Genomic DNA, 13,382 nt, shown 5'->3' with positions numbered 1-13,382 from the left:
AATCATCATGCAAAGTTTGAAATCGATAGGACAATTCTAACATGCCTAAATTAACGAATAAAAGCTATCTATCTCGGACGGGCGGACGGACGTACGGACGGACGGACCGACCCTAATTATATAAAAGCTTCGCTTTTAAAAATGCTATTATCCTCTCCCTCTCTGTTATTACTTTTGATTTGGTTCTTATTGTATACTTTTTTTTGTAGCTATGTAATTTAAATCACTTCATATCACCACTATGAAACATCGTAAAACAAGGATGACAACATCCATAAAAACAAAGCTTTGAAATAGTATGACAGACGAACATTATATCTTGTAGAGTCTCATAAATGAATTTACAAAATTTTAATATTTAAGTTTTGACAAAATTATACGTAAATTTGTCACAAAACTTCTTAAATACAGAATTTTGTTTAAAGACATACTGACATTTTTAAGACTTGATTATAGAGATGCTTCGCTTAACAAGGATAAAGTTGTCCATAAGTAGCAAAGACATAAAAAACTAACACAGTTTCATTTTAAAAATAATAGTAAATTGTTAAGTAAACAAGGATGACAACATCCATAAAAGCAAAGCTCTGAAACAGTATGACAGACGAACATTATCTCTTGTAGAGTGTCAGAACTGAATATACAAAATTTTAATATATAAGTTTTGACCAAATTATACGTAAATTTGTCACAAAACTTCTTAAATACAGAATTTTGTTTAAAGACATACTGACATTTTTAAGACTTGATTATAGAGATGCTTCGCTGAACAAGGATAAAGTTGCCCATAAGTAGCAGAGACATCAAAAACTAACACAGTTTAATTTTTAAAATAATAGTAAATTGTTAAGTAAAAAAATGGAAGTCGTTATTTTAAAAATATAATAAATCAAATAAACTACCTAATGAAAATCTAAGCCAAAATTCTAAGTTTAAAGCCAAAGTACTTTTAAGTTGCATAGTGAAAAACATAAAAACGGACGGACATATTATAATTATCTTATATCTAAAAAGAAACAATTGACTTATCCCCTAGATAATAAGGTCTCGGTATTAGAAAGGGAAGGTGGATGTTAAAAGGGCCTCAAACCATCCCAAGAGCTATGCGAAGCCTTTTTAAGATTAAGAACTTAATCAGATTTTATTAAACAAATAAAAACAAAAATACTAGTATAAATTTTATGAAATATGAAAATATTATTTTTTTTATTTAGAAATGATAACCCAAGAAATCACTCAATCCTCTGAGAAAAAGAAGAGAGGAAGGTTTGGGAGGTTAAAGAGAAGGAGAAAGAAATTTTCCAAGAAGAAATCAAAGTCTACAGAAACAGAATCTAGTTCCAGGTATGATTTTTATTTATTTAGGAAATAGTTTCATTTTAAAAATATATTTTAAACGTATTTGCATTTTTTCAATTTTGATATTATTCATATAGTAGTGAGCTTGGTTTTGTTTAAAACAAATTTTTATTTTTAAGCTCTGCTTTTGGGGAGATTTTTGGTTTAATGATTTATTTTTAAAACAAGTCATAAAAATAACAAGCATGACAACATTTATAAGATAAAAGCTCTACAACAAAAACACAATTGTAATCATATGATCTCAATGCTAATGATAACAATATAAAAATTATGATTAAATTGAATGCATTTTAAACAAAATCCAACCTTATTGAAATATATTCTAAAATAACTCCATGGTTTTTCATTGTTATTGCTGCGCTACTTATTTGATTTTGTTTTCAGCAATGAGGATGAGAGTAGTGGGGGAGAGGATGAACATGAGAATGATGATATCATGGGCGAGGATGAGGTATGCATAGATAGTTGATTGCACTGCATATTTGATGGATTGGTGGATTCATAGATTTATATATTGATCAATTGATGGATTAATTAACATATTATTTGATTAACAATTAGATTTAGAGTTTATATGGAAACATTTTATTGTTTAGGCTGAAGCTAAAGAGTTATGTATTGAAGTAAAAGTTGGTAAAGAGGATCAAAACAAGCCTCAACAAGCTGAAGGTCCTCAGGACTCACACTGGTATGCCTGGGACAATACAAGGTTAGTAAAGAGGATCACAACAAGCTGAAGGTCCTCAGGACTCACACTGGTATGCCTGGGACAATACAAGGTTAGTAAAGAAGATCATAACAAGCTGAAGGTCCTCAGGACTCACACTAATGTGCCTGGGACAATACAAGGTTAGTAAAGAGGATCACAACAAGCTGAAGGTCCTTAGGACTCACACTAATATGCCTGGGACAATACAAGGTTAGTAAAGAGGATCATAACAAGCTGAAGGTCCTCAGGACTCCAACTGGTTTGCCTGGGACAATACTAGGTTAGTAAAGAGGAACACAACAAGCTGAAGGTCCTCCGGACTCACACTGGTAGGCCTGGGACAATACTAGATTAGTAAAGAGGATCACAACAAGAAAAGGTCCTCAGGACTCCCAATGGTATACCTGGGACAATACAAGGTTAGTAAAGAGGATCACAACAAGCTGAAGGTCCTCAGGACTCACACTAGTATTCCTGGGACAATACAAGGTTAGTAAAGAGGATCAAAACAAGCTGAAGGTCCTCAGGACTCACACTAGTATGCCTGGGACAATACAAGGTTAGTAAAGAGGATCACAACAAGCTGAAGGTCCTCAGGACTCACACTAATATGCCTGGGACAATACAAGGTTAGTAAAGAGGATCACAACAAGATAAAGATTCTCAGAACCCCCATTGGTATGCGTGGGACATTGGTTCGTACATTTTTCCTAGTTTGACTTAGAATACTGTTAATTCTGCTGGTTTAGAACAGGTTCTAAGCAATACCAAAAAATCATATATTGCATTGTATTATAATCATGGATAATAAATGGCAAAATTTGAAAAGTGAGGTCATGTTAAAAACTTGTATTTTTGTTTTGTTTAGGGGAACACGAGTAAATCAAGATTATCAGAGAGAAGTTGAGGATTTTGCTCTGAACGAGATTGCTGCTTATTTAGGTATTTGTCAATTTATGATAAACATAATTATCCCTTATTTAGATAAAACTTATTGGTGAAAAGATGTGTTGCTGTATAATTCAATCAATATTTAATACAAATCCTCAAAAGTTACTTTTTTGTTCCCTCATTCCATAGTTAGTTATAGGATTTAATGATATTAACAAATTATCTAAATGAGTCTAAAAGGTTTGCTCTGTTGGGCGTGATACTATCCATGTAATGCGCTTCTATCTTCTATTTAACCATAACTAAATAGGAACAAAAATATGCATTTTATTCAAATGTTTTATTGGGGATCCAATGCACCCCCCATAAAAATATTTTGTTAGGGACTACTTCCTATTTGTACAACTTTTCAAAATCCCCCCCCCCCCCCCGGCCACCCTGGCAAAACCCTGTTCGCGCCACTGATCTTGTCAATAAGATGCACTTATTTTACTATGATAGAAGGAAAGTATGCTTCATACAGAGTAATTTGAATATTCTAGAGTAGATTTGCTTCTAAAAAGTCTAGTCTGTATAATTTATTTGAAGGTCCCAATAGTGAAATCAAAGTCAGTGTGGAACAAAGTAATATCGATAAAGTATATTGTTCAAATTTATTTTAATTGGAAGTATCTATATTTTATATTTTCATAAAACATAAGTAGATTGCTTATGTTTGCCTGTGTATGTCCTCTAAAATCTTGTAAACAGCAGGCCTAAAGTGTTCGAAAACTTTTAAGGGAGTTCGGTTTGGATCTATTCTATATATATATATATATATATATAAATATTGTTGGGAGGGGGCATTACTCAATGTAGGTTTAGCTTAACAAACCATTCGAGAGAGAAAAAGTTAGGGGGGCGGGGGACGGGTATTAGCTGAAACCGCAATGAACCAATACTAATACTTTTTCAACTTTACTTTTGTTGAAATGTATAGATTTCTCGGAAGAAATATAATAAATATGTACTACAAAAAGTTTGGTTAAGTCCCCCCCCCCCCCCCCCCCAAACCTTACTTTACTTTACTTATTCAGTGTCATTGACTTTTTAATACAATAAAAACAAGGATGACAACATTCATAACTAGCTAAACACAAAGAAAATTCTGGATGCATATTCGTAAACGTAAGTTAAGGGCAGATGTTCAGTAATCCTTAAAATGTGCGAATTATTCTTTTTTCAAATCAGAAACCTTTTTTTAAATATTTGTATCTTTTGAAGCTTAACCAACAGACTGACGGACCATGTAAATTATATACTTGATGCGCATTAGTACAGTTAATAATCCCCAAAAATGTAAGAAGCCAATAAAATTATTGTTTAGGACGAACTGACGGACAGAAAAAAAACCGTTATACTAAAGTAGCAGGATGTCTATTTGTCTTGTGTTTGTACCAAAGGATCTCGCTAACCGCTGAACCGCTAGTAATATATAAAGTCACGAAAAGGTAAGAAAATAGATAAAAGTTTGAAGTTAAAAATCAATAAAATATTTTAGGAGATATCTTTTTGTGACTATGGAAATGGTGGATTTCTAAAAAAACGATAACAACGAAGTTGATTTCTCAAAAAAAGATGACGAGATCTTTTTGTAACTATGGAAATGTTGATTTAATAAAAATTTCTAATAAAACGATAACAACGAAAATGATGACTCAAAAATTCATATTTTTTTTAAGAATAAGAAAATCAATATATTTTCTTTACAAGAAAAAGCAAATCAATTTTATCGATCGTAAATTTAAAGAAATGTAGAAAATGACATCAATGAAAATGGCAGCGAAGTACAAATAAATATGAATTGACACACGGACAAAGTGACTTAAAGCGCAACTGTACAGTGGTCATAAATTGAGTATAAATCAATTGAAATCACTAAAGCTTCCAAGTTTGTCTTTTTATTTAATAATCGTTATATTTTTTGTAGCATGAATGACAGACCGACGGACAAAGTAAATTTTATACTAGATGCTTCTTTTGAAAGGGAATCATCACATAAAGAAATATAACTATTAAATATTCCCCATAGCGTCGGGTGGGCGGACAGTTGAAGTAAATCATAGATTAGCTTTGCTACTAAAAAATATGGAAAATAACCAAATGATAGATATATAGATATATTTATGATTTACATATTGACGTAAAAAGTTACTTTATTTGTATCCGTTGCATAGAAATTTTTTATTATAAATGACAATGAAAACTATAAAGTAAAGGGAATATATTTAGTGCAGCTGCTCCATAACTATGATATGTCCACCAATGTCCATATTTCAAACGTTAAATTGCATTCCTCCAGTACTAATTATAGAAAATTGTTAACATATTGTTTTTTCCTAAGAGGATAGTATATTGACACCCTATTCAATTTTAGTTTTCAAAGAAAAGTATAAAAAAATCGGGGGAAAGTAATTTTTTGCTTGGGGCGTTTTCTCTTTGGATAATGAAGGTACTCTCCTTGAAATAGCTAAAAACCATTCCTGAGACCTGTAAGAAGCTGAAATGTAAAACAGACCCGGACTGTCAGACACTCAGACATATTGTTACCTTATATAAAGTTACAAAAATCAATACAATTTCAGGTAAATTGAAAGAAACCGGGGGAAAGAAAATGCCCCCACGAAGGACAGAAAGCATGATGAAGCTTTTACCACATGAAAGAGGTAATCATTTTCGGTGACATTGGACTTTGGGTGGTTTTATTATATTTAAATGTTGTTATGCGAACAAGAAATGACCTAACAATTTTGATCTTAGGCAATAAAGCAGCTTATTGTGCCTATAAAAAATGACGTCATACAATACAAATAACCAATGACAGGCCAGTTTACATTTTACTATTCGACAATTACAATGTATACTGGCCTATCAATGGTCATTTGTATTGTATGACGTCATTTTTTATATGCACTGTAAGCTGCTTTTTTTTGCAAGGGACAATCACCACTATAGTTATTGAATTCTTATACATCATTTATTTTTGATGTTTCACTCAAGGACAAAGGACAATAGATTAATATTTTTTACTAATATTTCATTTTTGGGAAGCTTTACATACTTAATACAATGGTTCTAGGCTATTTTTTCTTTGTCTTTGTATTAAATTAAAGTTGACTCTAAGCTGCTACGTACTGACAGTACCATTGCAAATAACAGATCAGCAGTAGGTGTATTCAAAGTTGAATCTAAGCTGCTATGTACTGACAGTACCCTGGCACATAACAGATCAGCAGGGGGTGAATTCTTATTTGTATTTAGGTAAAGTTGATTCTAAGCTGCTACGTACTGACAGTACCTTGGCTCATAACAGATCAGCAAGGAGTTTATTCTTATTTGTATTTAGGCAAAGTTGACTCTAAGCTGCTATGTACTGACAGTACCTTGGCTCATAACAGATCAGCAAGGAGTTTATTCTTATTTGTATTTAGGTAAAGTTGACTCTAAGCTGCTATGTACTGACAGTACCTTGGCTCATAACAGATCAGCAAGGAGTTTATTCTTATTTGTATTTAGGCAAAGTTGACTCTAAGCTGCTATGTACTGACAGTACCTTGGCTCATAACAGATCAGCAAGGAGTTTATTCTTATTTGTATTTAGGTAAAGTTGACTCTAAGCTGCTATGTACTGACAGTACCTTGGCTCATAACAGATCAGCAAGGAGTTTATTCTTATTTGTATTTAGGTAAAGTTGACTCTAAGCTGCTACGTACTGACAGTACCCTGGCCCATAACAGATCTGCAGGAGGTGTATTCTTATTTGTATTTAGTTAAAGTTGACTCAAAGCTGATACGTACTGACAGAATCCTGGCCCAAGAGAGATCTGCAGGGATGTATTCTTATTTGTATTTAGTTAAAGTTGACTCTAAGCTGCTACATACTGACAGTACCCTGGCCCATAACAGATCGCCAGGAGGTGTATTCTTATGTGTATTTAGTTAAAGTTAATTCTAAGCTGATACGTACTGACAGTACCCTGGCACATAACATATCCGCAGGGGGTGTATTCTTATTTATATTTAGGTAAAGTTGACCTTAGGCTGCTACATACTGACAGTACCCTGGCCCATAATAGATCAGCAGGGGGTGTATTCTTATTTATATTTAGGTAAAGTTGACTCTAAGCTGCTACGTACTGACAGTACCTTGGCCCATAACAGATCAGCAAGGAGTTTATTCTTATCTATATTTAGGTAAAGTTGACTCTAAGCTGCTACGTACTGACAGTACCCTGGCCCATAACAGATCTGCAGGAGGTGTGTTCTTAAAACTTGAACAAGATTGGAGAGAATCTCATCTAGCCTATTTACAACTTAGGAATGTTTTGATACATTATATTATTTTAATAGATTTTTTTCTTTCTATTTCTTAAATAAAAAAGTATGACAACGATAAGTAGCGAAGTAGAAAAAATCATGGATGGAGAAAAGGACAAAGTGAGTTTTATTGCATATGTTCAGTCGTTATAAAAAGAATATACAAAAAAGGATTTGTGGCTGTTGAAGTATGAATGAGAGACCAAAGGATCAAGCAAATTATTATTCTGGATTAAAAAATTGAGCTTTTTATCTTAATTGGCAGCCGAGAAACACATTTTCAATATTGCCTTATTGTTTTAGGAAAGCTCAATTGTATGAAAGCAACTTTAAATAGTAATACCTTTCTTTGCTAGAAAAATTTATAATGTACCAATTTATAAACAGAAATGCAACGAATAAGATGATTCGACCTTTGTCAAGCACTGTTAGTAGTACGGTCAACGGTTCAGGTATAGAATAAAAACAAGCGTTACAAGCCTAATTTAAAAGTAACAGGATGTCTTCCTGTCTGATAATGTTTTTGGGGAATTTTTATATCTATTTTGAGGGGGGGGGGGAAGTAATATTTTAATACTTAAAACTAAAATTGAAATGACCGCCAACACCTCCCCTCCCCCATCTTCACTACCTCAAGTGCTCCCTAAAGCACAATTCCATAAAAAACACAGACATTGGAACGAGCGAAAATAACAATTAGCATAATAACATACGGTTAATTACAGGTTTAAAAATCAGTTAGCAGACCGCCTGTTATAAATTGCTTTAAGTGCGGGATGCTTAATATGTACTTAAGAAGTAGGGATTTGCCAATTCTGATTAAGCGTTTAAATGTTTGAATTAAAAAGATATACTATAAGTATATTTTTTTTTAAATTTACGTTCTAGCCTTCAAAATTGGTGTGTAAATTTTTTAACATTTGCAATATGTTACCTAATTGTTTTAAGAATCTTTTTATATATTTTAGTTGCCTCAAGCTACAAGAGTAAATGGCAGGCTCAAATCAGAAGAAAATAGAAAAATATTAACACACCATAACTCAATTTTGAAATTCTTTTAGTTTTAATTTATTAAATGTTAAATTATAAAATATTATCGAGCTTACACTTATTTTACTTACATTACTTTAATAGTTTTGTTTACCATAATGGAGGGCTCGGCACCTGCTAAAGACGATCTTTTAACCCTATTTCTGGGGGGAGGGGGAGTAGTTTACTTTTTCGATTTTCTACTGCTTTTAAAAGGTTTACAACGTTGCCACTGTGTTAAGATTAATTTTAATCTTCCTGAGTTTTAATTATAATGAACAACTTTCCTTTTGAGTCTGTCTTAATATATCTTCCAGTTTCCGAGTGGAATTGGGAGGCATTTTAGGCCCTCCCCCCCCCCCCCAGAATATTAATTATTTTGTTCAAATTAAGCGGACGCTGAGCCCTATCATAGAACTTTAAATCTATAATTATTTATATTTCTTAGTGTATTCTTTCTTATAAAGTTAAATTTCTGAAATTCAGAAAATTATTGTAATCCAAATATACAAAATAAAATTAAATATTGTAATAAATAATACAAATTTTAGAAAATCATATATAAATTGTCATATAGTATTTTTAATCTTATTATAAACACACTTTTCTAATTATGTTTTATAATTTCAAAATTGATCTTTTAATTTTTCTCTCTTAAATCTTTTTTACTTTATTTTTGTAATGTGTAACTTTTGTCTAATGGTTATAAAAACTTTAAAAAGCACTATATTAGAGAAAATTTAAATGTTCTATACTAATATATTTTACAAATATACAATTTAAATTATTAAAATATATTATAATTCTTAGTGTCTTGATTTATTTTTAAGAAAAATCATGTCTTTTTTTTGTAAAAAAAAAAACAAAATTAAATTGATAAACTTTTGGACAATATATCTCCAAGCAACTAAAAGTTGATTTATTATTAAAATGAAAGAAAATCCGGGTATAGTCCTTTTCACGACATCCCTCCATAAGGAGCGATTCTTCGTATTTTTAAAATGGCTTTTTATAGGTTATTTTAGGTTAGGTTAGGTTATATTGTGTTAGGTGATTGCCCCACAGGGTTAGGTAATTGGCCCCGCAGGGTTAGAGCCCCCGCAGGGGCTAGAAATAGGAGAAAAGCTACTGTGAAAAATACGAAGAATCGCTCCTTATGGAGGGATGTCGTGAAAAGGACTATACCCGAAAATCCCTCCTAACATTTGCTAATCAATAATTGAGTCGGATTGTTCCTACCCTGTGTTACTTTTGGTCCAGTTAAGGGTTAGTTTCTGTATATTTACAAAAGATTGTTTTGCTAGTGGTATTTACCCCCCATTGATGCAATGCCAATTTTCTTTCCGACAATTCTCCTTGAAAAGTATTATTTTTCTCCCCTTTTCAGTAGCGAAGCTACTCTATAATTCGCTGTCCGTCAATTAGTCCGTAACGAAATAGGGGAAATTTGATTTACTCGGCTGCTATTGCAGCTGGACTGCTGAAATATTTAATTAAGATTTACATTATCTCTTTTTCTTTTGTTTGTTATAACAACTAAACATCTGCTTTATTAGTCACTTTGTCTGTTATTTAATTACATTATATTTTGTTCTTTGCTACTGGTGGATGTTGTCATTCTTGTTTTCTTATCCTTGCAAATGAAAAGGAAAAGTGAATTGTAGAATAAGGTCTATTTTGATACTTGGTGGTGCACGGTAAAAATATAAATAAAAAATTTATAAGAATAATTATGATCATAAGTAGCGCAGCAAGATAAGATCTTAGATAAAATATTTAAGATTTAGTTTAGCATGTTTAGGAATAATTAGTAAATGTGATATTAAAAATTTAAATCATATAACCTAGAACTTGATTAACAATAGTAACATGGAAAGGCTTGAGATTTTAGGACAACTTTTAATTTTAGAGTATATGCCAATAACAGAAGTTCCACTATTTTTACAATTCTTACTATTTTACAGTAGAAAACATCGGAATTGGTAAATAGGTCATCTGTCTAGTAGTTATATGCACCAGAAAAAGTAGTTTTACACTTACAGACTTGGATTTTGATTTAATGATTTTATCAAAAAAGGTGAAGACTGAATTATATATGTTTCAAACAGGTGCTGTCTTTTTTTTTATGAAAGTCGTTGCTTTCAGACAACTTTTTGAAAATACAACCACCTTCACCATGATTTCTAAAGAAAATCAAACTTGAATTTTGTTAAGTTGTTAATGTTATTGAAAATTTTAGCCTACAGTAAATAAGTTATCTAAAGAAGTACAATCGTTTTTTATATATTTGAAAATATGGTTCCACGACAAACGTAGGAGTCATAACCATTATTTTGTAGACAGTGGTATAAAAATATTATTAAAATAGCGGACACTCCTGCGTTTTACTTAAGCAATGTCCACTCCGACGTTTGTCCACTCCGACGTTTTTCCCACTCCTATGTTTGTCCACTCCGACGTTTGGGACTCCTGCGTTTGGGACTCTTGCGTTTGTCCACTCCGACGTTTGGGACTCCTACGTTTGAGGTAGGACCGAAAATATACATAGTCTAGAAGAATAGATTATATTTTTCTGTAAATGTTTTCTTTAGAACTTTTGTTCCTTTCTATAGTATGGCCTCTGTATAACCACGTGTAGTTACATAGGCCTTGTAGTAGAGGTTTTTTAAACCAGCTGGGTTTAGTAGCAAAGAAAATATGCAACCTAAGTATGTATGTCAGTCTATTTAAGGTAATTTTTATATATATTCTGTATTTACACATTCTTTAAAATCTGTAAGATTCTAATGTTAACAATACATTTCTCAGAAATCTAGTTAACTATATAAATCAATTTTGAAAAAGTAACTTGTGTATATCTTCATTTTTTGTACTTGTACTTTTTTTTGGCTTTCACCCTAGCCTTCAAGTGTCTTCGTCTATGGGATCTAAAAGGACACACATATACATCTTACTACTTTACTAAATATTATTATATGTATAAACACATTTAATTTTTTTTCACTATTTATTTGCGGAATACATATGTTTCTCTATAAAAATAGATCATCAGTTCCAATTAAGATGTATAAAATAAGAGTTAAAAAGATATATGTCCATGCATTTTGAATCCTTTTTAAAGACTAACTAAATGAGAAAGAAGTGTTAGAAAATTGTGCCCCCTGCGGGGTTTTTTTACTGCCTATATCCTCTTGGGGTTGGGGGGGAATTAGCATTTTTATATAAAAAGGGGGAGGTGTTTAAAGGGAATCTTTAAATAGACAAAATTAGGTCATATTTATCATTTGCAGTTTTACAAATTAATACATATTATATAAAAATTATATAAATAGTATTTATATATTAATTTGATTTGTATGAACACTTTGACTACAGAGAAATGTTTGATCGATATTGAAAGACAAAATTATAGAGTAATTTTCAAAGAAAGGTAATTGAGATTCAATTTTTGTATGAACTTTTCTTCTTTTTTTTAATTAAAGAATTTTTAAATTATTGTGATGCTATGCTACAATCTGTATGCCTGTCTGTCCGTCCGCGAAAAGAATGAACGTACGTAAGAATCTGTGCTGTTTACCAAGATAATAATATCAAATTTGACTAACAAATTTTCTAGCTTAATAGAAAAAAGTATTAATTTTAGATGTCGTCTTTTTGAACTAGTTATTTTAATAACTTTTATAAAAACAAATTATTTTTATTAGTATGGGATTGTGATATAAATATGTTTTTATTAAAATGGTAGTGCCCCTAGCCTTTAGATTTAGAGCTTCGTTCTTATAAACAGTGATAAAGGCAAATCTTAAAACCAATAAAAAAAGAAGAGAAATCAACTTCAAAATTAATTTTAGAAAAAAGATTAAATGGTAAATATTATAAAGTTGCTACGCTATTTATAGTTACCTGATTATTAGTTGACATAAACACCTATGAACTGTGTAAACATGCCTAAATGGACGAATACAGTTAAATTGATAAACATACATACAAACTCAAAAGATCTAATGAGGTCAGAAAAATAGCCTAAAACCACCTAAAATCATTTATAGAGCTTCCTTGAAAAGTACTATTTCTGGGAAAAGAGGTTTTGAAATTTTTAGCTTCAGACCAAATAAACCTTACTACATTATATTATTGGATGTATATTTATCTTTTAATTAAAATAATTTAAATTGTTTAAGTATGAATAAGAATTTAGATATTTGCTTGTATTTTTAACTCCAGCTGTCTAATTTGATGTAATTTTTTGTTAATTTTTGTATCCACAAGGCAAAATTTAATACAAATACATTTCACTTAAACTTGTCTTAATCTGTCAGTTATTTTACAAAAGGTTGGGTAACAGCATCTACAAAAATAAATTTTAAAAAAAATAAGATAAATAATTCGCTTCAAAAGCATACATTTAAAATCATTTAATAAGAACAAAAAAACAACATAAAGATTTATTTGGATGTAAAAAAAATATTGTGGATAAAACTTAACAAATAATTTGGGAATAGTCCCTTTCGTAACATCGCCCCATAAGGGGCGATTTGTCGAATTTTTAAAATGTCTTTTTTATAGGTTATTTTAGGTTAGGTTAGGTTTTATTGGGTTAAGTGATTGCCCCACAGGGTTAGGTAATTGGCCCCGCAGGGTTAGAGCCCCCCGCAGGGTCTAGAAATAGGAGAAAAGCTACTGTGAAAAATAAGAAGAATCGCCCCATAAGGTTCGATGTTACAAAAGGGACTATACCCAACAATGAATTTGTATGTGTGTGTATTAAGATATCATGAACCACTGGACCAATCTTTTCACAAATCATAGAAACACAGGGTATAGTTTTTCCTAAGCAGGTTTCATGCCATTTGCCAGGACAATGCGTCATTCTTTTCTTCTACTTGATATTTTTCATAAATATTATCCCCTTCTATATTTTTCTAGTATTTCACGTTTTGACCCTTATTTCTTTCTTCCCTCTCTCTCTTTCTATTTCTCCCTCTCTCTCTCTCTCTCTCTCTCTCTCTCTCTCTCTCTCTCTCTCTCTCTCTC

The 13,382-nt window shown here is 31.5% G+C and overlaps 1 protein-coding gene across 1 annotated transcript in view; it reads left to right on the top strand.

The window, feature by feature from the left end:
* Positions 1 to 7,640, top strand: part of LOC145312956 (uncharacterized) — a 51,310-nt gene extending 43,670 nt beyond the window's left edge. Inside the window, exons 28-34 of the mRNA XM_080152168.1 lie at positions 1,215 to 1,344; positions 1,747 to 1,813; positions 1,959 to 2,071; positions 2,940 to 3,013; positions 5,587 to 5,667; positions 7,197 to 7,324; positions 7,623 to 7,640. Coding sequence (XP_080008294.1) covers positions 1,215 to 1,344; positions 1,747 to 1,813; positions 1,959 to 2,071; positions 2,940 to 3,013; positions 5,587 to 5,667; positions 7,197 to 7,324; positions 7,623 to 7,640 — 611 coding nt within the window. The remainder of the gene's footprint in view (positions 1 to 1,214; positions 1,345 to 1,746; positions 1,814 to 1,958; positions 2,072 to 2,939; positions 3,014 to 5,586; positions 5,668 to 7,196; positions 7,325 to 7,622) is intronic.
* The last annotated feature ends 5,742 nt before the right edge of the window (positions 7,641 to 13,382 follow it).

The sequence above is a fragment of the Acartia tonsa genome, chromosome 3 (genome assembly GCF_053477335.1).
Source record: "Acartia tonsa isolate MP-2025a chromosome 3, ASM5347733v1, whole genome shotgun sequence".
Lineage (NCBI taxonomy): Eukaryota > Metazoa > Arthropoda > Copepoda > Calanoida > Acartiidae > Acartia > Acartia tonsa.
This window is presented reverse-complemented; position numbering and strand designations above follow the sequence as displayed.